At 36.7% G+C, this 24098-nt stretch overlaps 2 protein-coding genes across 4 annotated transcripts in view; both read right to left on the reverse strand.

The window, feature by feature from the left end:
* The window catches only part of CDK19 (cyclin dependent kinase 19), a gene marked incomplete at both ends in the record, with an annotated part of 180061 nt that overhangs the window by 95271 nt on the left and 60692 nt on the right, over positions 1-24098 (reverse strand). For all 3 annotated transcript variants that reach the window (XM_079716933.1, XM_079716932.1, XM_079716931.1), the window contains one exon: positions 20919-20994. In XM_079716933.1, the coding sequence (XP_079573059.1) occupies positions 20919-20994 (76 nt within the window). The remainder of the gene's footprint in view (positions 1-20918; positions 20995-24098) is intronic.
* LOC307061248 (G patch domain-containing protein 11-like) lies at positions 1318-2687 on the reverse strand. Its single transcript, XM_079716289.1, has one exon. It carries the CDS (start codon positions 2631-2633, stop codon positions 1839-1841), a length of 795 nt encoding a protein of 264 aa, XP_079572415.1. The 5' UTR covers positions 2634-2687; the 3' UTR covers positions 1318-1838.

The following is a 24098-nucleotide window of genomic DNA, read 5'->3' on the forward strand; positions in this document are numbered from 1 at the left end:
TTTAGCCATGGCAATAACAGAAAAAAAGAAATAAAAGGAATCCATATAGGAAAAGAAGAAGTAAAACTGTCACTGTTTGCAGATGACATGATACTATACATAGAGAATACTAATGATGCCACCAGAAAACTACTAGAGTTAATCAATGAATTTGGTAAAGTAGCAGGATACAAAATTAATGCACAGAAATCTCTTGCATTCCTAAACACTAATGATGAAAAATCTGAAAGAGAAATTAAGGAAACACTCCCATTTACCACTGCAACAAAAAGAATAAAATACCTAGGAATAAACCTACCTAAGGAGACAAAAGACCTGTATGCAGAAAACTATAAGACACTGATGAAAGAAATTAAAGATGATACAAAAAGATGGAGAGTTATACCATGTTCTTGGATTGGAAGAAACAATATTGTGAAAATGACTATACTATCCAAAGCAATCTACAGAGTCAATGCAATCCCTATCAAACTACCAATGGCATTTTTCATTGAACTAGAACAAACAATTTCACAGTTTGTATGGAAACACAAAAGACCCCGAACAGCCAAAGCAATCTGAGAACGAAAAATGGATCTGGAGGAATCAGCTTCCCTGACTTCAGACTATACTACAAAGCTACAGTAATCAAGGCAGTATGGTACTGGCACAAAAACAGAAATATAGATCAATGGAACAGGATAAAAAGCCCAGAGATAAACCCACACACATATGGTCACCTTAACTTTGATAAAGGAGGCAAGAATATAAAATGGAGAAAAGACAGTCTCTTCAATAAGTGGTGCTGGGAAAACTGGACAGCTACATGTAAAAGAATGAAATTAGAACACTCCCTAACACCATACACAAAAATAAACTCAAAATGGATTAAAGACCTAAATGTAAGGCCAGACACTATAAAAATCTTAGAGGAAAACATAGGCAGAACACTCTATGACATAAATCACAGCAAGATCCTTTTGGACCCACCTCCTAGAGAAATGGAAATAAAAACAAAAATAAACAAATGGGACCTAATGAAACTTAAAAGCATTTGCACAGCAAAGGAAACCACAAACAAGACCAAAAGACAACCCTCAGAATGGGAGAAAATATTTGCAAACGAAACAACTGACAAAGGATTAATTTCTAAAATATACAAGAAGCTCATGCAGCTCAATATCAAAAAAACAAACAACCCAATCCAAAAATGGGCAGAAGACCTAAACAGACATTTCCCCAAAGAAGATATAGATTGCCAACAAACACATGAAAGGAAGCTCAACATCACTGATCATTAGAGAAATGCAAATCAAAACTACAATGAGGTATCACCTCACAGCAGTCAGAATGGCCATCATCAAAAAGTCCACAAACAATAAATGCTGGAGAGGGTGTGAAGAAAGGGAACCCTCTTGCACTGTTGGTGGGAATGTTTTTGTTTTTTTTTTGTTTTTGTTTTTTTTTTTTAACAAGTCAACTAGCTCTTTATTTCATTGATAATAAAGCTGATATTTTGATCTCTAACTCCCATGTCTTATTTCTCAATTTGCTCCAAAGTGAAGAAGGGAATAAGAGAGTTGGTGTCCTTAAATCCCATAAACGTCACAAAAGAGACATAAATTATAACTGCCCATGTCTATAATACTTGTGCTCTGAAATGGCTTTCCATTATGTTTTTGAAGCCAGTGAACAATTATATTCTAAAGTACAAAGTACTTCTAATGTACAAAAACAATGAAACATATAAAGGCCCTCTTTCTTTACTGGTATCAAATATTTGGAAATTCTAACTGCTCAACTGTCTATCTTTAGGAAACAATAACATTTGCCAAGCTTCTACTTTATTGAGAATAATCTTAGTCATGATCTGCAGAAGTTGGTCCCGGGCAATATGAAGACAGGTCTTCTTTATCTTCATAGGCTGTTCCACACCAAATACAATACAGATGTTCTTCTCTTAAATAACTAGTCAATATTTGTAATTTTTCCAGTACACTTAAGTCTTCACTCTCATATTCATCTTCATCTTGTTCTTTTTCTTCCTCTTCCTCTTCTTCAGTTTCCTCTTCAAGCCTCAACCAGTACCATGCCTCCCTGGGAAACTGAATATTCTTCTGAGTATCCAATTGTTGACAGGCTCTCTGGCTTCTTCTAAGATCTCCTTCTAGCTTCATTTCATCTTGCTTATTTTTAAGTCGCATTCGAAACTGTTCTGCAGCTCTTTCTTCAACTTCTTTTTTCATGTGAATCTTTCTTCTGTAGCTTTCCAATTTTTCCTCTGCTTTCCGTTTTAGTAATGCCTCATGACCAATGCCACTTTTTCCTGTTTTGACATTGAGAGGAATTGGTTCAACAATACCGTCTCCACTTTTGCCGAGTGCCTGACCACTTTTATATCCCATCTTCTGGAGCAAAGCAAACCCTTTGTTTTCACAGCCTAGTGCATTCTTCAATCCAATGTCACGTCTCTCTTGTTCTTCTTCTTTTAAACTCTTCTGCTTACTTTTCAAATTAGCTTCCTGTTGCTTTTCTTCTTTTCGACGGGCTTCTCGGATTTGCCTCAGCATTGGCAAGCCTGGTCTGACATCTTCTTGGACATTAATGAAGGAATCAGACATATAGTCCTCTTCTTCTGCCATGTTCCGCTTCATATGGCAAAACCATCTGGCAGCTCTACTCTCCCCAGGCCAGCTCGCGGAAGCTAGCGCTGCCGGGAATGTTAATTGATATAGCCACTATGGAGAACAATATGGAAGTTCCTTAAAAAACTAAAAATAGAACTACCATATGCCCCAACAATCCTACTACTGGGCATATAACCTGAGAAAACCATAATTCAAAAAGAGTCATGGGGCTTCCCTGGTGGCACAGTGGTTGACAGTCCGCCTGCCGATGCAGGGAACACGGGTTCGTGCCCCGGTCCGGGAGGATCCCACATGCCACGGAGCAGCTGGGCCCACGAGCCATGGCCGCTGAGCCTGCGCGTCCGGAGCCTGTGCTCCGCAATGGGAGTCATGTACCACAGTGTTCATTGCAACACTACTTACAATAGCCAGAACATGGGAGCAACCTAAGTGTCCATCGACAGATGAATGGATAAAGAAGATGTGGCACATATATACAATGGAATATTACTCAGCCATAAAAAGAAATGAAATTGAGTTATTTGTAGTGAGGTGGATGGACCTAGAGTCTGTCATACAGAGTGAAGTAAGTCAGAAAGAGAAAAACAAATACTGTATGCTAACACATATATATGGAATCTAAAAAAAAAAAAAAAAATGGTTCTGACGAACCTAGGGGCAGGACAGGAATAAAGATGCATACGTAGAGAATGGACTTGAGGACACAGGGAGGGGAAAGGGTAAGCTGGGGTTAAGTGAGAGAGTGGCATGGACATATATACACTACCCAATGTAAAATAGATAGCTAGTGGGAAGCAGCTGCATAGCACAGGGAGATCAGCTCGGTGCTCTGCAACCACCTAGAGGGATGGGATAGGGAGGGTGGGAGGGAGATGCAAGAGGGAGGGGATATGGGGATATATGTATACGTATAGCTGATTTACTTTGTTATACAGAAGAAACTAACATAACATTGTAAAGCAATTATACTCCAATAAAGATGTTAAAAAAAATTAAATATGGAGAGTTACAATGTAAACCACTCTCAAATAAAATCATCCAACTTTCTCTTTCCTACTTGTGTAAACAATCCAATGTTCAGTAGCTGTACTATGCATAGCCTAAGAATGGCAAATCATCTAGCTCTTCATAAAGACAGAAGAAGGGGTAATGAATAGCTTGAACAGAAATAAATATATAATAATTATATTGTAATAAATCCTTGAAATTTTACAGTATTACATTTCTTATTATAATATTACTATTATATGATATTCTATATATTTCCCAAAACAATTAAGCAATCAAGTCTGAAATTCAGTTCACCATCTTCACCTAACTATCCCCTCGTGCCCAACTCTGCTCTTTTGCTCAGTAAACTGGGCCATCATCTGCCTAGCTGATCAAGAGAGAAACATTGTGTTCAACCTTATCTTCTCTCTCATTCACCATCACTAAATGTCTCCTTCCTCCAACCTCTCTGCTACGATCTAATACAAACCACTATCATCTTTCATTTTGGCTTCAGCAAAAACTTTTTAACAGGGCTTCCTACATCCATTCTCGCCCCTCTCCAATCCATTCAGAAGGCAAAGATGGTTTTAAAATTCAAACTTAATATTATCCCTCTTAAAAATCTGCAATGGCTTCCTGATGTTCTTGGGATAATCCTTGGTAATTTACAAAGTCATTCAAGATGGCTCCAGCCTTATCACTTCACATTTCTACTCCCAACTCTTCTTCTCAAGCCAACCATATTAGAGTTTTTTCGTTCCTTTGATGCACGAAGCTCTCTAGTTTTTACTTTGTATTTTTTATACCACTAGTACTTTATTAAGTTACAATTTATATACAGTAAAATGCATAAATCTTAAGTGATTAGCTTGAATTTCAACAAACTTATACACCTATGTAACCACCAACCAGATGAAGGCTTAACATTTCCATCATCCCTTTAAGTTCCCATGTGCCCCTTTCCACTCAACCCTTCCCCCCACTCCAGGGAACTATTCTGATTTCTATCATAGTAGAGATTCTGTTTTTCTTGAATTTCATATAAATCAGATCATACCCATATGTATTCTTTTGAGTCCAGCTTCTTTTGCTCAACTTAATGTTTCTGAGATTCATCCATGTTAGTGTATGTATCAGTTTTCTTTTTTAGAGTTGAGTAGCAATTTTTCTTATAGGTATACCATGAATTGTTTATCCATTCTATTGATGGACATTTGGATTGCTTCCTGTTTAGGGTTATGAATAAAGTTGCTATGAACATTCTTTACAAGTTTTCTGTGGGCATATGTGTTCATTTTTCTTGGATAAATGTACATAGAAATTGAATTGCTGGATCATACAACAGATATGTGTATAAATTCATCAGAAACTGCCAAACTTTTTGAAAAAGTAGCTGTACATTTTTATGCTTCCACCAGCACCAGTTACTCCATACCCATACCAACAATGGTGTAATCAGTCTTCTTAATTTTAGCCATTCTAGTGGATGTACAGTATTTTTTAATTTAGTTTAATTTTTTATTAAAATAATATATTTATACTGTTAAAAAATAACATAGCAGAGATTATACAGTAAGTCCCCTACATACGAATGAGTTCCATTTGGAGAGAGCGTTCGTAAGTCCAATTTGTTTGTAAGTCCAACAAAGTTACCCTAGGTACCCAACTAACACAATATGTACTGTATTGTAATAGGTTTATAATACTTTTCACACAAATAATACATAAAAAACAAACACAAAATAAAGAAATCATTTTTAATCTTACAGTACAGTACCTTGAAAAGTGCAGTAGTACAGTACAACAGCTGGCATACAGGGGCTGGCATTGAGTGAACAGGCAAGAAGATTTACTGACTGGAGGAGGGAGAGGAGGTTGGAGATGGTAGAGATGAAGGATCATCAGCAATAGGAGACAGAGGGCAAGCTGCAATTTCACTCACGCCTAACATTGATGCCAGAGGTTTTGGTTCCTTGCTGGAACCAGATGCATGTTCGCATCTTTGAAAGTTCACAATTTGAAGGTTCTTGTGTAGAGGACTTACTGTAATTAAATAATCCTCTGGTCCATCCCTCCCCTTCTCTATATACAACTACTTTAAACTTTACTGTTTTTGGTTCCTCTGATTATTTCATATCTCTAAGTAAATATTTATATCACTATTCTTGACTTACCAACTTTAAACATTATTGATTTTCTGATATAATAGATGAAACTATATCTCATTCACCACACCCCCATCTCCATCTTCGTATATTCAGATGATCATTTTCAGTTTATCTACTGTTTACTTTAAAAATTATTCTTAACACCAATTTTTTGTTTCAACTTTGGACAATGCCTCTATTATTCACACATTAGTGAAGGTAATCCTAGCTGCTGCAGTAAATAAATACCCAAATTTCAGTTGCTTAACACAACAGAAATTTACGTATTGTTGCTGTAATAACTAAATAATTTGGTAAGCTTGAAAGGACTTAAAACAGCACACCCCTCCATAGTTGTTCATAAAACTAAGAGTACCCATGCTCTCTCTCACTTCTGGGCTTTCCTACATGTGTTTCCTCGGGCCACATGCTCTCCCCCACTTCCTTCCTTCTCCTTCACCCAGCCAACTCCTATTTGTCTTTCAGACTTGTAGTACCTCAAAACGCCCAAGGAGTCCTCCCAGACTCCCAAGAATGGGCTAGCTGCTCCTCTAGCACTCTGTGCTTATCTCTTGTCTTGGCCTTGATTATAGTGTTGAAATTGGTGTTTTCTTATCTGTCTCCTCCAAAACTATAAACTTCTTGAGGGAAAAATTTTGTTCACTACTGTATCCTTAGCATTTAACGCAATGCCTGGATTATAACAGATACTCAAATATTTCAAGAAAAAATCAACTTCTTTGAATAATTATTCATATAAATATTATTTCCACCAGTTATTCATTAAATCATACATGGTTATGGGAATCAGAACGGATCCAAAATTTTAGATAATGAAAACAGTTCACAAAGTTTAACATTAGATTTCAAATAATAATTTGCCCAAACAGAAAGTTTAAAATCTAGTATTGAAAAAACTTCAGCCTTTAATTGTTGTTATATTGTTAAAATAACAAATTCAAATAAACTGTTGCATTTATTCAATAATTAATTAAGAGCCCACTTTGTTCCAAGCACAGTATTAGACAGATTCCAAGGATTCAAGAGTGAATATATCAGACACAATCCCTGACCTAAATTTTATGAAGGCAGAGTGAATCTACACTAAAAATATTTTTTAAACGCTAATGTATGAACAAAAACAAAAAACCTACAACAATGGAAATCTCAATTCCAAAAGCCCACTGGACTGTTAATTTTTGTTTTAGAGAAAAATGAAAGCATTTCAAACTGTGAATTAATAACTTAGTTGAGCAATTTTTTATGTAATAAAAAATTTCCTTATGCTTCTGGGGAAATTCTGCTATAATGCTACCTACCATCTGAGTATGAACCTACATACCATGCATAACTGAATAGATAGGAAGACAGTTCCAGATAAGAAGAAAAACAGATAACACAAGTACAGACATTCTTTGTGGAATTACAAACAGCTATAGTGATGGAACAGACCTACTTTTGGCAAACGGTAGAAAAAAAAGACAGAAAATACATAAGACATAAGAAACAAGAAGAGAAACAACAAACAGGATAAGCAATTGGAGAAAAAGAAGTGAAATGAAAAAATCAAACGTCGAGATAAAGATATTACTTAGCATACTAATAAGCTTCACACTGTTTTGAATTCAAGGTAAGAATTTGGGGAACAATTAGAATTTCTTTTCCGAATCTCCTACTGACTTGTGAAGCCCACAAGCTCATCAATTCACATATACCACAGTACAGATTTAGCACAACACACACAAAAAAAATGATAATGCAACACTACCTAAACCACACACTGAGTGTCAATTCGATTACATGTTCCACAATTAGGTACGCATCTATGACCTGATTAGCATTTAGATATTATAATTAAAATGTCTGATTCTTACATATTTAAATATGTTATTTCATTATAAATTATTACCTTTTTATTTTTTATAATATATTAAGGAATTATGGTAATTTTTAAAATTATGCATATCATCTATGAATTTCAGTTCAGGATAATAAAGGGGACTAGAGATTAATTATTATAAAATGGGAGATTGGGTCCACTGGGGCTGAGAAGCACTGCTACAGCATAGATATCTAGGAGTAAAGTTGTTCAGTAAAAAGGTATGTGTATCTTAACTTTGCTAGACAAACAAACTATTTTCCTCAGTGTTGCAATATAATAATTTACAATTCCACTAATACTACATGCCAGTTCCAGTATTCTACATCATTGCAAATACTTGATACTGTTTACCAATCTGGAGTGCAAAAAAGTATATCTTATTATGGTTTTATATTTCTCTGATCATTAATATAATTGAGCATCTTTTTTATTTATTGGCTATTAATGTTTCAATTTTTTATAAGTTCCTGTTTAACTCTTTAGCCTGTTTTTCTACTAGATTAAAACAACCTAACTTTAAGAATTCTTTCTGAGGAGGAATGAAGTATAAATACCATGCCAGTAACATCCAAAGACCAAAACCACAAATAAAGTTAAGCTTATTAATCAGATTAATTTAACATAAGGTGGCAAAATTCAGAAAGGCTGGCAATCCAGAAGAAAAAAAAAAGCTTCTTTTTAAAATTAGAATTTACTTACAGAGAAAAAAGGTGACAGAACAGCTTGTACCCATAAATCAACTATACTTCAATAAAATAAATTTAAAAAAAACAGCTTGTACCTAAACCTTAGTTACTTACTACTCTGCAAATAAGATTTTCAAATATCTTTTTCTTTTCTGATATTATTTTACTATATAATTACCTAGGGGGCTTCCCTGGTGGCGCAGTGGTTGGGAATCCGCCTGCCAATGCAGGGGACAGGGGACAGGGATTCAAGCCGTGGTCCGGGAGGTTCCCACACGCTGTGGAGCAATGAAGCCCGTGCGCCACAACTGCTGAGCCTGCGCTCCAGAGCCCACGAGCCACAACTACAGACTTCCGTGTGCCTAGAGCCCGTGCTCCGCAACAGGAGAAGCCACCTCAGTGGGAGGCCCGTGCACTGCAGCGAAGAGTAGCCCCCACTCGCCACAGCTGGAGAGGGCATGCACGCAGCGAGGAAGACCCAGCGCAGCCAAAAATAAATAAATAAAATAAATAAATTTTTTTAAAAAAGAATACTTAACATTATCTTAAAGCAAACTGTAATCCGCTGGCAGTCATTTTGTTTTAAATGCTAATTTTCTTCAACTATTTGAATGCTATATTATCTAATAACATCACTAAAATCTAAAAACTGTAAAATTTCCAACTAATTAGAACATTCTTCTAAGGAAAATAGCCCATTCAAGCTTTGAAATTACTGAGCTGCTGAGTATACTAAGAAGCTTGTAAACCAATACAGTAAATCCTTCTACATACAAACAAGTTACATTCTGAGAGCGTGTTTGTAAGTCCAATTTGTTAGTAAGTTCAACAAAGTTAGCCCAGGTACCCAACTAATACAATTGGCTATATAGTACTGAACTGTAATAGGTTTATAATACTTTTCACACAAATAATACATAAAAAACAAACAAACATAAAAAATAAAGAAAAACGGGCTTCCCTGGTGGCGCAGTGGTTGAGAGTCCGCCTGCCGATGCAGGGGACACGGGTTCGTGCCCCGGTCTGGGAAGATCCCACATGCCGCGGAGCGGCTGGGCCCGTGAGCCATGGCCACTGAGCCTGTGCTCCGGAGCCTGTGCTCCGCAAGGGGAGAGGCCACAACAGTGAGAGGCCCGCCTACCGCAAAAAAAATAAAATAAAAAATAAAAAATAAAGAAAACATTTTTACAGTACAGTACCTTGAAAAGTACAGCAGTACCAGCTACATCACTGCTGCTTTTACACTTGCTTCCGGACATCCTGGGCTTGAAATAAAGATACTGTACTACTATACTCTATACAGTACTGTACAGTAAAGTACACAAAAGCACAACACTTGTAGAGGATGCACACATGCCAGACCCGTGAACTAACTTAACGTGATTGGACACGCGAACACAGGTTCACATCTTTGAAAGTCTGCAACTTGAAGGTTCATATGTAGGGGACTTACTGTATCTATGTTTTATCAGTTTATCTCATTCCCATTATAATAATATATAACTGTCCATTATAACAAAATACAATTATCTGGTTTTGCACTATAATCTTCATCCTTTCCAAATGCAGTCTATTAACTCTAGTTTGTATCTGTTAAAGTTCTACTTCATCTTGACTTTGCACTGTTCTGATTGGTTACTGTTTGTTTGCTATTTTATTTATTTATTATTTATGTTTGGCTGTGCTGGGTCTTCATTGCTGCATGCGGGCTTTCTCTAGTTATGGCGAGCAGGGGCTACTCTTCATTGTGGTGCATGGGCTTCTCATCACAGTGGCTTCTCGTTTCGCAGCGTGGGCTCTAGGCGCGCAGGCTTCAGCAGTTGTGGCACGCAGGCTCAGTAGTTGTGGCTCACAGGCTCTAGAGCGCAGGCTCAGATGTTGTGGCACATGGGCTTAGTTGCTCCGTGGCATGTGGGATCTTCCCGGACCAGGGATCGAACCCGTGTCCCCTGCACTGGCAGGCGGATTCTTAACCACTGCACCACCCGTTCGTTCATTATTTAAGTCAAAGATCTATATTAAAAATGTGAACAGCTTATATCACCAGAAGTCATATAAGGTCAAAGTAAGAGAAGAATAATATGTGAGACTATGTCATTTTGATAATCTACTGGTACCTGAAGTAACTAAACTCCTTTTTCCCAAATAATCTAATTTTTTTGTTATAATGTGCTATTGTACCAAAATCCTAATTACGGGCTTTCCCTATTTGTGATCTCTATCACTTTAGACTTCCCTGTCCACTAGCTCTCTCCACTGACTCAAGATGGCTACTGATTGGCCAAGTGCCTCCATTCCTCGTTTTCCTGGTTACTACCTGAAACCCTACCAGCTGCCTACCAGGTCCCCCAGCCTGCCTTAACTCCCTCATTATCTACTCCCTACTCTTTTTCTCCCAGGTAAAGACCTATCCCCCAAACCCGCTGCTTGGATAATACAATTTCCATTCCATACTTCTGGGTGCCATAAAACCACCTATCCTCTGACACTATGGCTTATCTCCCCCAATCCCTACTCTAATTTCTAATGCCTTGAACCCCTGGCCAGTGACCTGAACCTGAAGAGCCTGTTCCCATTTAAAAAACTATGACAAGGCAAGATGTATCCTGGCATGTTAAGATTTTAATTCTGAATGTGTTCTCCATAGAAACAATGTTATAAGTAGTCCTCAAGTACTACAGTACTAGAGTACCATAATTCAGTTACCCATAGGCCAAATAGGTTTTGGTGGCAGAGACCAGTAACCTGGGCATCATTTATACCAATGTTTCCCGAGGGAAAAGACATTTCACATTCCCAAAAACTGATTTAAAAAGACTGCCACCTTCCTGAAAATACTGCTCTGTATTCTCTCAGCAAGCAACACTATGTGTTCCAAACAGTAGTGATCAGTATCTGTTAACTGACTGATATATGTGAGGAAGGGGCACAACTGTATCTGCCGCTAAAGTACATTTTAAATATAACTTAGCGTTCAGAGACCACAACAAAGTGACTGAATTTTTAAAAGACATTTACCGGCCCCCTATTTATTATTACTGATCTAAGCTAAGGCCACCCACAATTTACTTTTCCATCACACTAACGAATTCAACTTAAAAGAAAGGAGGAAGGCTACCCTTCACTGGGAACTGAAGGTTATGAGCCAAAAGGCTTACACACTTTAATTTATCCTTAGTACAATTCTGTGAGATTAGGTACTATTAATCTAATTTTAGACATGAAGAAACTAAGGTTAACAGAAATCAGATATGTTGATAGTTGGTTTATAGGATTAATCATTTTTATTAGGCCAAAAAAAGGAAAAAAAGAGACTGCACAGACTGAGAAAGATGTTTAATTCCAAATCCAGATAAATCAGAGTAAGTAGTCTGAAAGATGAACTAGAAACAAGAGTGGAAATAAGCCATATTTTAACCCAAGAACTTAGATGCAGTATGTGCCACTAACATAATATGCAAGGGTCAGACTCTCTCCTCTCACATGCAACTCCTCCCTCCTAAGAACTTATATGATTCTTGAACATATTTGAAAAGAAGTGTTTTGTCTAAATATTTATGATATTTAGTTGATAGTCTGGTTATAAGGTGAAGCTGAGAATGACCTGGAACATCAGCAAGTTAAGAGACTCAGGGATTCTGAGAATCCAGGCAACCTGTGGACTGCGGCATGGCCTGCTTCCTTGGCACTGCCAGCCCTCGAAGCAAATCAGGTACAACCTGATTCCCCCTGAAAACACCTTCATTTCTATAGCCACCTAGAAAATGGGTCCTTGCTCAAGATATAGAGAAGTAATGGTGAAGTCCAGATACAACCTCAAGTCTATCTGATACCAAAGTCCATATTCTCTCCCACTTTACAATCTGAAACCTAAGCCATATTTTTTTTTCAAATAAATACTTTGTTTTCCCACTTCAGTCTCTTATTTTGAATGTAGAATTACCAAGTTTGTTAAATTTTATAATTCAGTATCTTCTATAATAATAAACGTCAAAAATTAAATGTATAGTTCCTTAAAAATAATTTACTTTGACCACAGAAAACAATTTTAACTAAAAGTTATGTTTTTTTAGTTAGAGTTTAAATAGGAAAAAGTTACTATCAATAATAATAATAAAACAACCATTGACACACACACACGAGAAACTGGTGAGCAAAACCAGTATTATCTCTTCTCAAACTGTTCCTTCTCATATTTGTCACCTTTATACAAAACCCCAGAAACTGATATGGCCCACCTCTTTTCTACCATTGGCAACAATAGGTATTTAAATCTGCTGCTGAGAATACAAAGATTGGTCACTTAGTCTTCTCAGAGGAAACATAAAGCAGCTTGAAACATACTCCAAAAGGTGCATGCATGCACGCACACGCACACACACACACGAATAATAATAACTTTGAAGAGACTCATGACCTAATATCTACAGTAAGGTAGACAGATACACCCAAGGACTGGAGAATCGATCTGCTTGCTGACTCCTTCTACCTGCCCACTTGTACTTTTTCACCTTTTGAAAGGATTTATTTTCCATCCTATGATGGTTCCTCCCTTTGTGCTGACCCTATATCCATCTCCCAGACTCATCCTAAAATAATCCCAAACCCTACTCCCCAACTCATACAAGGCTTCATTTTTCATTACAAGAGTCAGCAAGAATATATTTATTTAAATGCCAAACAAACTAAATATATTATCTTCATGAGAAAAGTAGTAACTATCACTATCCAATGCAAGGGGGGAAAAAAACCCACATTTTAAAGAAAAAAATCTATGCTGAGTCTTCAATCCCAAAAGTAAACTTCTGTTTGTCTCTAAGGAGAACACAAAGATCATACCAAAGAACAGATTTTGCTCCAAGACGATTTCATACATGATTAATTTAGTTCTAGTCTCCCAAATCATGCCAACCTTTTTATGAAAATAATTATTACAGAAGACCATGTTAAAAGTCTACTGAAAAAAGAAAACTTTTTATACCTTTAGTATTTTTCACAAAAATCTTAATACTATATTTTGATTTTGTCCCTTGCATAGAAAGGGTAAATTACCTGAATCACAGATTTATTTCCACACATCTATACTCTTAGAAAGTTGGACACATATTTAAGAAAAAATCTGCACTCAGTGCAACATAAAAGCAACTGAGATACAATTAAATAATCTTAATGAGAATAAACAGACATTTCTCAACTTTCAATTCATGAAATTTAACAAAACAGTTTTAAGGTTGATAAAAATAAATGTATTAGTAAGAATTAGAGCTTTGAGACTTCCCTGGTGGCACAGTGGTTAAGAATCCACCTGCCAATGCAGGGGACACGGGTTCGAGTCCTGGTCCAGGAAGATCCCACATCCCATGGAGCAACTAAGCCCATGCACCACAACTACTGAGTTTGCGCTCTAGAGCCCGCAAGCCACAACTACTGAGCCCGCATGCCACAACTACTGAAGCCCACGTGCCTAGAGCCCATGCTCCACAACAAGGGAAGCCACCACAATGAGAAGCTCGCACACCGCAGCAAAGAGAAGACCCCGCTTGCCACAATTAGAGAAAGCCTGCACACAGCAACGAAGACCCAACGGAGCCAAAAATAAAATAAATAAAAATAAAAAAAGAATTACAGTTCTCAAGGAATCCACAGCAAACACACATTTTACCATTTCCATTTCATAAATAAAAAAAAAAAAGGGCTAATTCCTTGAAGACAACAGAAAGTTCCAAGCATTCCACTTAAGTTTACATAGCGGCCTGCTACACCACCAAGGTGGCAAGACAGAGGAAAAAAATAGTAGCAAATAATGTTTTAACTGCCACTCCACCCTGCCTGCTTTGTGCTATGCAGAAAAACGGCAAGCAACAATCCATTACAACTGATCCCACCTGTCACCATGGGAGCATCGATTCTGGGATGCTGGCAGAGACATACACTGGGAAAAACTGAGCAGAGGTGACTGAGGAAGTGGCTTCTCAGTAACACAAGGCAAAACTGAGGATGACGCAATCTGACATGAAGTCAGGTTTTCTCTATTTCTCTTCCCTCCTCAACCTATGCCCTCCATCCTTCTTCACTTCACTAATTTTCCTTCCAGTCTGTCTTCACTTTCTTTGGGACCATCTCAATTTTCTTTTTTTCTTTTTTTTTTTTTTTTGCTGTACGCAGGCCTCTTACTGCTGTGGCCCCTCCCATTGTGGAGCACAGGCTCCGGACGCGCAGGCTCAGCGGCCATGGCTCACGGGCCCAGCTGCTCCACGGCATGTGGGATCTTCCCGGACCGGAGCACGAATCCGTGTCCCCTGCATCGGCAGGCGGACTCTCAACCACTGCACCACCAGGGAAGCCCTCAATTTTTTGAAGAGTACTCCAGAGTTATAATTTTTCTTATATCCCACAGAACTAGCACAATTATTATTTTGATAGTTAAAATTTTACCTTTGTATTACCCCAGATGAAATTACATTTTATAAAAAATTGATGGACTCCTCACTCTTATGGGAAAAAAAATCCTCTGTATTTTTGCAAAGAAAAAAGTCTAGAAGACTATACACAAAATATTAATAGTGATTATTTCTAAGTGTTAGTGTTAACAGATGCTCTTAACATGCTTTTTCTACACTCTCTGAGAATTTTTTTTTTTTTTTGCGGTACACGGACCTCTTACTGTTGTGGCCTCTCCCCTTGCGGAGCACAGGCTCCGGACGCGCAGGCTCAGCGGCCATGGCTCACGGGCCCAGCCGCTCCGCAGCATGTGGGATCCTACCGGACCGGGGCACGAACCCGTGGTCCCCTGCATCGGCAGGCGGACTCTCAACCACTGCACCACCAGGGAAGTCCTCTGAGAATTTTATAATAAACATTTTTGAATTTCATAACCAGGAAACAAATTAATGTGATCTGAATTAATGGTGTTTATCACTTTTCCAACCTAGCAACCTTATGATTACACAGGCCACAAAGGTAAAAAAAACTTTACATTAGAACTCCCCTGTAACCTCAAGCTAAAAGGGCTCACGTTCACATGTTCCTAGTATGTTCATCACCCAGAATTATTCCCTGTTATGGCATATTGTAAACTGTAAAGCACTGTACAAAGATATGGGGTTATAATTCACCTGTGATCAATAAGGTTCAAATGAAATTAAAATGTGATATGATTTTCTTTATTGGTGACACTTGAGGTAGTAATGCATCTTAGTTCTTAAACTTCTTCCCATCCTGTACACATTCTTCCAAGTTCACTCCATGGCTACAAGTTCTTTGACTTCTTTTCTCATCATCCAACCCTGCTCTCAGAAGGTGTCCTGCAGTCACAGCCCCATCCTTTTAGAGTAATGAGTGAAATTGTTCATAATTTTCTCCAAATCAAAAGCCTCTTAGGTTATGTGTCTATATATGAATGAGAAAATGCCAGGAGGTAGATAATATTATGGGATACAGAAGGAAAAAGGCAAAGAACAAGTTCTATCTGCTTTTTCATTTATGATGTTGTCTACATTCTCCCCAACCTATCAGTCCCTCCTAACTTCTCTGACTCTCTACCACCTTACATTTTCTGTCCTACTGCATCAGTCAAAAAAAATTCGAATTCTCCCTTCTTACACTGGGCTTATAATGAAGAAAACAGTACAGTCATGCAGACTGGTGCCATGACTGGTCTCCTACTTTAGGTGGACTATAACACTTCTATAACCTTATTTTTGATCAGCAAATTTTCAAATAGCCTTCAATAACTTAAAACATTCACCACATTAACATTCACACACACAAAAAAAGAGGCACAAGAATGTAACTACCTCATCATCTCCCTAGCAAACTGACATATGTTGACACCATCCTTTCTTCTGTCACTGTAGTTTCACAGGATAAACTATCTGTTCCATTTCCTATTCAAGGCCAATCCCTCCAGCTTTGCTTGTGATCCATTGATTCTTATAAATTCCTCTTTCACAGACCCTTGATCCACTAATAATCCCATATGCCTTTACTGATTTCCCCCTGAATTTACTGAGCTATAAGTGCATACCATTTTCAAGTTTTATTATTGATACAAACCCATGAAACCATCATGACAATCACAATGATGAAGACTTACATCATCCCCAAGAGACTCCTCATGCTCCTTTGTAATACATCCCTGTTTCTATTCCCATCCCCACACAGTCAATGATCTACTATCCACCACTACAGATTAGTTTTCATTTTCTAGAATTTTCTATAAATGAAACTAGGCAGTAAAGACTGTAACCATGCCAATATGCAAAGCTATGGGTTTGTCCAGGAAATATCTGAAAAGACTCTAATCTCACATCTCTTAATGCCATACAAGCAGGACTTAAAGGCTAAAGCAGAGTTTCATTAAACAACAAGATACCACTACACACCTATTAGAATGGCTAAATCCAGAACACTGACAACAACAAATATTGGTGAGGATGTGGAGCAACAGAAACTCTCATCCACTGGTAGTGAGAATGCAAAATGGCACAGCCACTTTGTAAGACAGTTTGGTGGTTTCTTACTAAACTAAACATACTCTTACCATGCAGTCCAGCAACTGTGCTGATATTTGCCCAAAGGAATTGAAAAGTTATGCCCACAAAAAAGCCTACACACAATGTTTACAGCAGCTTTACTCATAATTACCAAAACTTGGAAGCAACCAAGATGTACTTTAGTAGATGAATGTGTAAACAAACTGTAATACATCAAGACGATGGAATATTATTCAGCACTAAAAAGAAATGAGCTATCAAGCCATGACAGATATGGAGGAATTTTAAATGCATATTATTAAGTGAAAGAAGCCAATCTCAAAAGGCTCCATACTGTATGATTCCATCTATATGACATTCTGGAAAAGGCAAAATTATGTAAACAGTAAAAAGATCTGTGATTACGGGGAAGGGGGTGGGGAATGGGTTTAGGATGAACAGGTGTGGCACAGAAGATTTTTAGGGCAGTGGAACTACTCTGTATGATACCATAATGGTGGATACATGTCATTAGACATCTGTCCAAACCCATAAAGTATACAACACCAAGAGTGAACCCTAATGTAAACTATGGTCTTTGAGTATCAACATAGGTTCATCAGTTGTAACAAATGTACTACTCTGGTGGAGGATGTTGCTAATAGGTTAGGCTATGCATGTGTTGGGGTAGGGAGTATATGGGAAATCTCTAGAACTTTCATTCAATTTTGCTGTAAACTTAATACTGCTCTAAAAAGTAAAGTCTATTAAAAAAAAAAGAAGAAGAAGAAGAACCATATAGCAAGTTTGGAATCAAAAAGTAAAATAACTACAATGAAAATTTCACTAGAGGGGGGCTTAGCAGCAAATTCAAGCTGGCAGAAGAAAGAATCAGCAAACTTGAAGATAGGCAATTGAAAATATCCTGTCTGAGCAATAAATAGAAAAAGAGAATTAGAAAAAAGTCAACAGAGCCTCAGTGACCTTTGGGACACCATCAAGCCTGTAAATATAACGGCAGTCTCAGGAGGAGAGGAGAGAAAGAAAAGGGCAGAAAGAATATCTAAAGAAATGATGGCTGAAAACTTCCCAACTTTGATTAAAAAAAAAAATTAATCTCTACATCCAAAAAACTCAACGAATTCCAAGTAGGTTCCACACCTACACATATCATAATCAAATTTTCAAAAGACAAAGACAAAGAGAGAATCTTGAAAGTAGCAAGAAAATAACTCCTAATGTTCAAGAGATTCTCATGGATTAACAGCTGACTTCTCATCAGAAACCACGGAGGCCAAAAGGCAGTGAGATAACATAGTCAAGGTGAAGAAAGAAAAAGACTGTCATTCAAGAATTCTATATCTGTCAAAACTATGCTGCAAAAAACAAAGGAGAAACAGGTGATGAAGGAAAAAAAAGAAGAAATTAAGATAGTCCCAAATACAAAAACTGAGAAAATTCATTCCTAGAAGATCTGCTCTACAAAAAAATACTAAAGGGAGACCTTCAGTTAAAATCAAAGAACTATATATATGAGAGTAACCCATATCTACACAAAAAATAAAGAGCACTGGTAAAGGTAACAACATGGGTAAATAGAAAAGACAGCATAAATGTATTTTTGTTCTTAACTCTTTTTTCTTCTATGTGATTTAAAAGACAACTGCATAAGGCAATAATTATAAAACTGTGTCTGTGAGCTTATAATTTACAAAGAAGTATGCACTTAGCCACTATGCAATAACATACATGCTAACCTTCTGTCAAAATCCCTATCATGTTGCAGCTACGTCATTCAGGAAATGATAAAAAAAATTATTCAATCCAGAAACTCTGCACACTTCCTAAAATTCTATTAGGCAAACCCTCAATAAAAATATAGAAACTGTGAATGAGTTTAAGAGTTAAGTTTTTCCAGCTTCTGCACAACAAAAGAAGCAATCAACAAAATGAAAACGCAACCTACAGAGTAGAAGATATTTGCAAACTATTTATCTGATAAGTGGTTAATATCCAAAATATATCAGGAATGCATACAACTCAATAGCAAAAATCATCATCAACATCATCATCCAATTAAAAAATGGGCAGAGGGACTGAACAGATATTTTTCCAAAGAATAAGATATACAGATGGCCAGCAGGTCCATGAAAAGGTGCTCAACACGACTAATCATCAAGGAAATGCAAATCAAAACCACAGTAAGATATCACCTCACACCTGCTGAAATGGCTACTATCATAAAATAAGACATGACAAATGCTAGTGAGGATGTTGAGAAAACGGAACCCATGTATTCCTCAGAAGACACGTCTCTGTTTCAAAAAGAACATCTAGAATTGGGTTTTCATTTCCTAATAATCAATACCTTAAATTTCAGCTATTAACCCAATTAACTCATGGAAGTTGAATTAATGCTATACTAAATTATGGTACTCTAAAATAGCAAAATTGCATACCAGTGATATTCATATTGGTTGAAATAATAATGTTATGACTTTCAGGGAGTTAAAAATCATATATCAAATGCTTATTCTGGTAGGGCATTATAAACACCAATTTACAGTTAATGGAAAACTGCCAAAATGAAAATTTTAAATAATAAATTTATATTCTAAAGCAAACTTAGGATCATATAGAACTTTTTTGTTCTGTTTATTTATTGATTTATTCAAAAAACATTTGTGGGGCACCTGCTATGTGCCAGGTAGTTATGCTAGGAACTAGGGATAAAAAGACAAGGTCCCTGCCCTTCAAACTGTGAACAGTCTAGTGAGAAGCTCCGATTCTGAAATCAAAGAATTTATGACTAGAAGGGACCTTATAATTCCCTTATTTCACAAATAAGGAAACTGAGACTCATGGCTAGCTTAGCCACTAAGGTGTAAAGAAATCCTGCCTCATGTGTTCTTTGCATCATTCTTTTTCTTATGATTAAGAGTGATGATGTAGTGCTTCCATGTGAGTGAAGTAGAAATATGGAACCATGGGCAATATATGTAATAATTACCAAATGAGAGACAGAAATATCTAATGGATATAGACAATATATTTAATAATTTAGAGACAGAAATCCCTTATAGATGTGATATCATGATAAAGCCCCAATAAGAAACTAAAACACTAAAATAAGAAACTGAGGAACTAAAATAAGGGAACATAATATTAAGACTTCTAAGCCATAATTATGATTTTGCCTCTGTTTACTGATCTGTAAAATGGGGATATTAAAAGTACTTATTTCATGATTGTTGTGAAAATTAAATTAATTAATACTTAAAAGCACTTAGTAAGCCTGATACCTGGTAAATATTCAGGAAATGTTAGGTATTCTTATGGACAATCATTTCTTAAATGTACAAGTATGCCATATAAAGACACACACAAAAAATGATCTTTCTTTAAGGAATTCTCCTATTATTGTAATAGTCTTATTTTTCTAGCAACTAGTAAAATGTAACACCAAAACACTTATTTCAGAAAAAATTTTTTTTTTTTTTTTTTTTTTTTTTTTTTTTTTTTTTTGTGGTACGCGGGCCTCTCACTGCTGTGGCCTCTCCCGTTGCGGAGCACAGGCTCCGGACGCACAAGGCTCAGCGGCCATGGCTCACGGACCCAGCCACTCCGCGGCATGTGGGATCTTCCCAGACCGGGACACGAACCCGTGTCCCCTGCATCGGCAGGCGGACTCCCAACCACTGCACCACCAGGGAAGCCCCAGAAAAAATATTTTATATGCATAGTATCTAACAGTATCACCCTCTTCTCTATAAAGACATATACCACTCCTAAAACTAGAGGAAAGACAGATATTAAATTACTAACTTAAGTTAATAATTATACTCAATCATAATTCAAATTAATTAAATAATAATTTAGCTCAGTATTCCTAAGATTATAAATCCTAAATATCATTAAGAGAATGTTCAACAATGACTTTCAAGTAATCAAAAAGTTTATGCAACTTTTCTCATCTTATATAAAATATCCTTAAACTAATTAACATCTTTGAAATAACATGCATTCTATATATTAGTGAAGCTTTTATATTAATATCAATCACCATCCAATATCATAACAAAATAAATAATGTATATATGTCCACTTACTGCAATCTCTCTACAAGCCGACATGGATATTCCCGTGCCTTCAATTTGCTTCAATGCATATTCCTTTTCATCTTTTCTGCATATGAACAAAAAAAATTATTTTTTTCTACATGTTATTTTCAGATTCAAAACTGTAACTACAAAAACAATGAAATGCACAACTCTCAGTGATATGTAAACACCCTCACTATGCATGCATTGCTTATTATTTCTGATATTTCCATTACAATAATGTGAAATACCAAAAAAATTCATGTCACAATGAAAACACTAGACAGAGCCAAAATACAAAATTGAAACAGAACAGGATACTAAACACAGCACTAGTTTCAAAAAGTAAACAAGCATAAATATAAACTCAAGCATATTGCAAGATAATTCTACTGTCTTAATTATCTGGAGTCCATGAAAGCATTCTGTTATAAACATGAATTACAAAAATAAATGACAGATGTAAACTTCTATATTTGTTTAAAGTAATTTCACAGTATAAGACCCACTTAATAAATGGGGGAGTTATAGAAGAATGTTTACCCACTAAGACACATTAGTTTTCACCTAGGACAGGGGACATTCAAAATCCCTAAGACCTCAACCAAAAGCCTTGGAAACACTTCAGAATTGGCCACCAACACCTCATTCTCAAGATATCTAGGAAAAACTCAGTAGTTACAGTGAATTTTCCAATTAATGGAGGTAGAATTAGGAATTCTGGGAAACCCCGGTAGTTACCAGGGTGCTTAACCAAGGGAAGACAACAGCTCAATAATGGTGATATGGTCCATAAAAATAGTAATAGTATCAGATGAGTGTCTAGTGCAACACTGTATCCTCAGGGTACTGACACCAGAACCAGCCACAGCAAGGCCCCAGCTGAATGTCGCAAATGTGATTCCTATCACTGGTTATTCTGACAAGAGGAGTATAATCCATGCCCTCTGAGTTTTGCCTTTTGATTATATTAGGGCCTCAACAGGGTATCACCATGTCATGAAGGTTTTGTCAAATAATAGTACCTAAGTAGTGCCGCATCTGTCCTACTTACCTATTCCTCATTTTCCCCATTCTGTGTTTACTAGCAGAAAAAGCAGTTTAAGAGGTTACTCATAATATGCATTTTAAAACATCATTTTACGTGCATCTTGAAGATTTTCACAATCATGTATGTTTTGAGCAAATAATTGAGTTATGGTTACTTTTTCCCACAGTCTGAAAATTATATCCATTTTTCTTTCAATATATGACATTCAGGAAACAATTAAGCAGCATTTTGATAAACAGAAATTGTACCACATATGTCAACAGGATAGACTGTTATGCAGTTATTAAAATGATAATCATGAAGATCATTAGAAACATGGAAAATGTTTACCATATGTTGCTGAGAAAATACATAAATCATACTGTATAAAAATATATACATTTAGACATGTTGAAGGTGATATAAAAAAAGAAAAAGTTGTGTTAAGATGTAGAAAGTTATGTTAACTACCTTAAGGCCAATATTATATTGTCTTTTAAATTAGAATTAGAGGGAAAAAGAAAAAAAATAATTTGATACTCTGAAAACAGTCACCTATTAAAACAATCTTTAGTATTTTCAAAGTGATATCTTAGGCATGTTTTTGTTTTGTTTTGTTTTGTTTTTTGGCGATACGCGGGCCTCTCACTGTTGTGGCCTCTCCCGTTGCACAGCACAGGCTCCGGACGTGCAGGCTCAGTGGCCATGGCTCACGGGCCCAGCCACTCCGCAACATGTGGGATCTTCCCGGACCAGGCACGAACCTGTGTCCCCTGCATCGGCAGGCAGACTCTCAACCACTCTACCACCAGGGAAGCCCTTAGGCATGTTTTAAAGAGCAAAGTGTTCCTTTTTCTCCATCCTGTTTCCTCCAAACATAAAACTACACGTTTTTCAGACCACCCAGAGGCCACTAAGAAGTACAAGCAGCAGGTGAAGGTGACTGAATGTAATTAAAGCCAAATATCCCCCCTACCTTTAAAGTATGTATGGGTATGTGTGTGAAAGCATTTGTGCCTGAGATGCTTACCACAATGCTTACAATGTAAATTTCATACAATTAACAATTAAATTAACTACCAGGTATCTACTACAAAATATTTAATTGAATAAATTCTTAAAGTTATACATGCTTTCTGACAAAACCGTCATATGAAATTAGAATTTTCTTTTAAACAGAAATATTTCAATCCCCAGTTCCCCTAAATGAAGTACTCCAAAAGCTCATGTAATTGCATAGTTTTATTTTTAATACTGTAAAGAATATTACACAATCTGGATAGGTTATTGTTGCTATGGAAACTATAAGATTTTTGCAGTAAGTCAAAAAGTGCAAAATTAACACATCACATTAATGACTTTTGAATTTCACATCCAGGCTGTCAAAAGAATTTGAAAGCTTGAGCAGAATAGACTGAAGCATAGGCCTCTTACCCTGAATTATATGGATAGGATCTAGGAACAAACCCAGTAATTATTTCACTTAATAAGTTTAAATGTAACTTACATCTGCTAAATTAATAAAATACTCAAAGATGTGCAAACTTAAGATTTATCTGCAGTTTTTGCATTGAGAATGAAATAAAGTGCATATATCATTACCAGTTCTCTTGTACATTAACTGTTGGATGATAAGCGATGATGTGGCACCTCTGAGGTTCACCATATGAAGAAGTGGCAGAATCCCAGCGGGCATATGGACTCACTTTCATCACTGTGCTATGTCAATGCCAATCTGTGGTCAGATGCCAATACCTTAGTTATGAAAACTAAAGATTTGTCCTTTCCCACAATGCCCACAAATATTTCAGTGACTGGCACATGGGGCAGAGAAGCCTTATTGCTCTCATCCCATGTGAGAGCCCTTCTCAGGGAGCTCGTGTGAAAATTCATACCCCATGGCTTATATGTTTCAGGCACACATAATATTAAGTATCATAAAGGTATAATTTGTTCTTTTATCTGACAAGGCTGAAAAAGAGGTGAACCTGGCCTCCATGGCTGTGATAACCTGGCTTTTAGAGGCAGCCCAGTTCTTCCCTAAAACTATTTTATTTCTAAATTACTTTTATCTAAATAAAAGTTTATTATTTACTATAATAAAGACAGCAATTCCAAAGCCTTAAGGGAAACTGCTTTCTAAATTTTAGTGCATATTA

This window comes from Hyperoodon ampullatus (assembly GCF_949752795.1).
Source record: "Hyperoodon ampullatus genome assembly, chromosome: 12".
NCBI lineage: Eukaryota > Metazoa > Chordata > Mammalia > Artiodactyla > Ziphiidae > Hyperoodon > Hyperoodon ampullatus.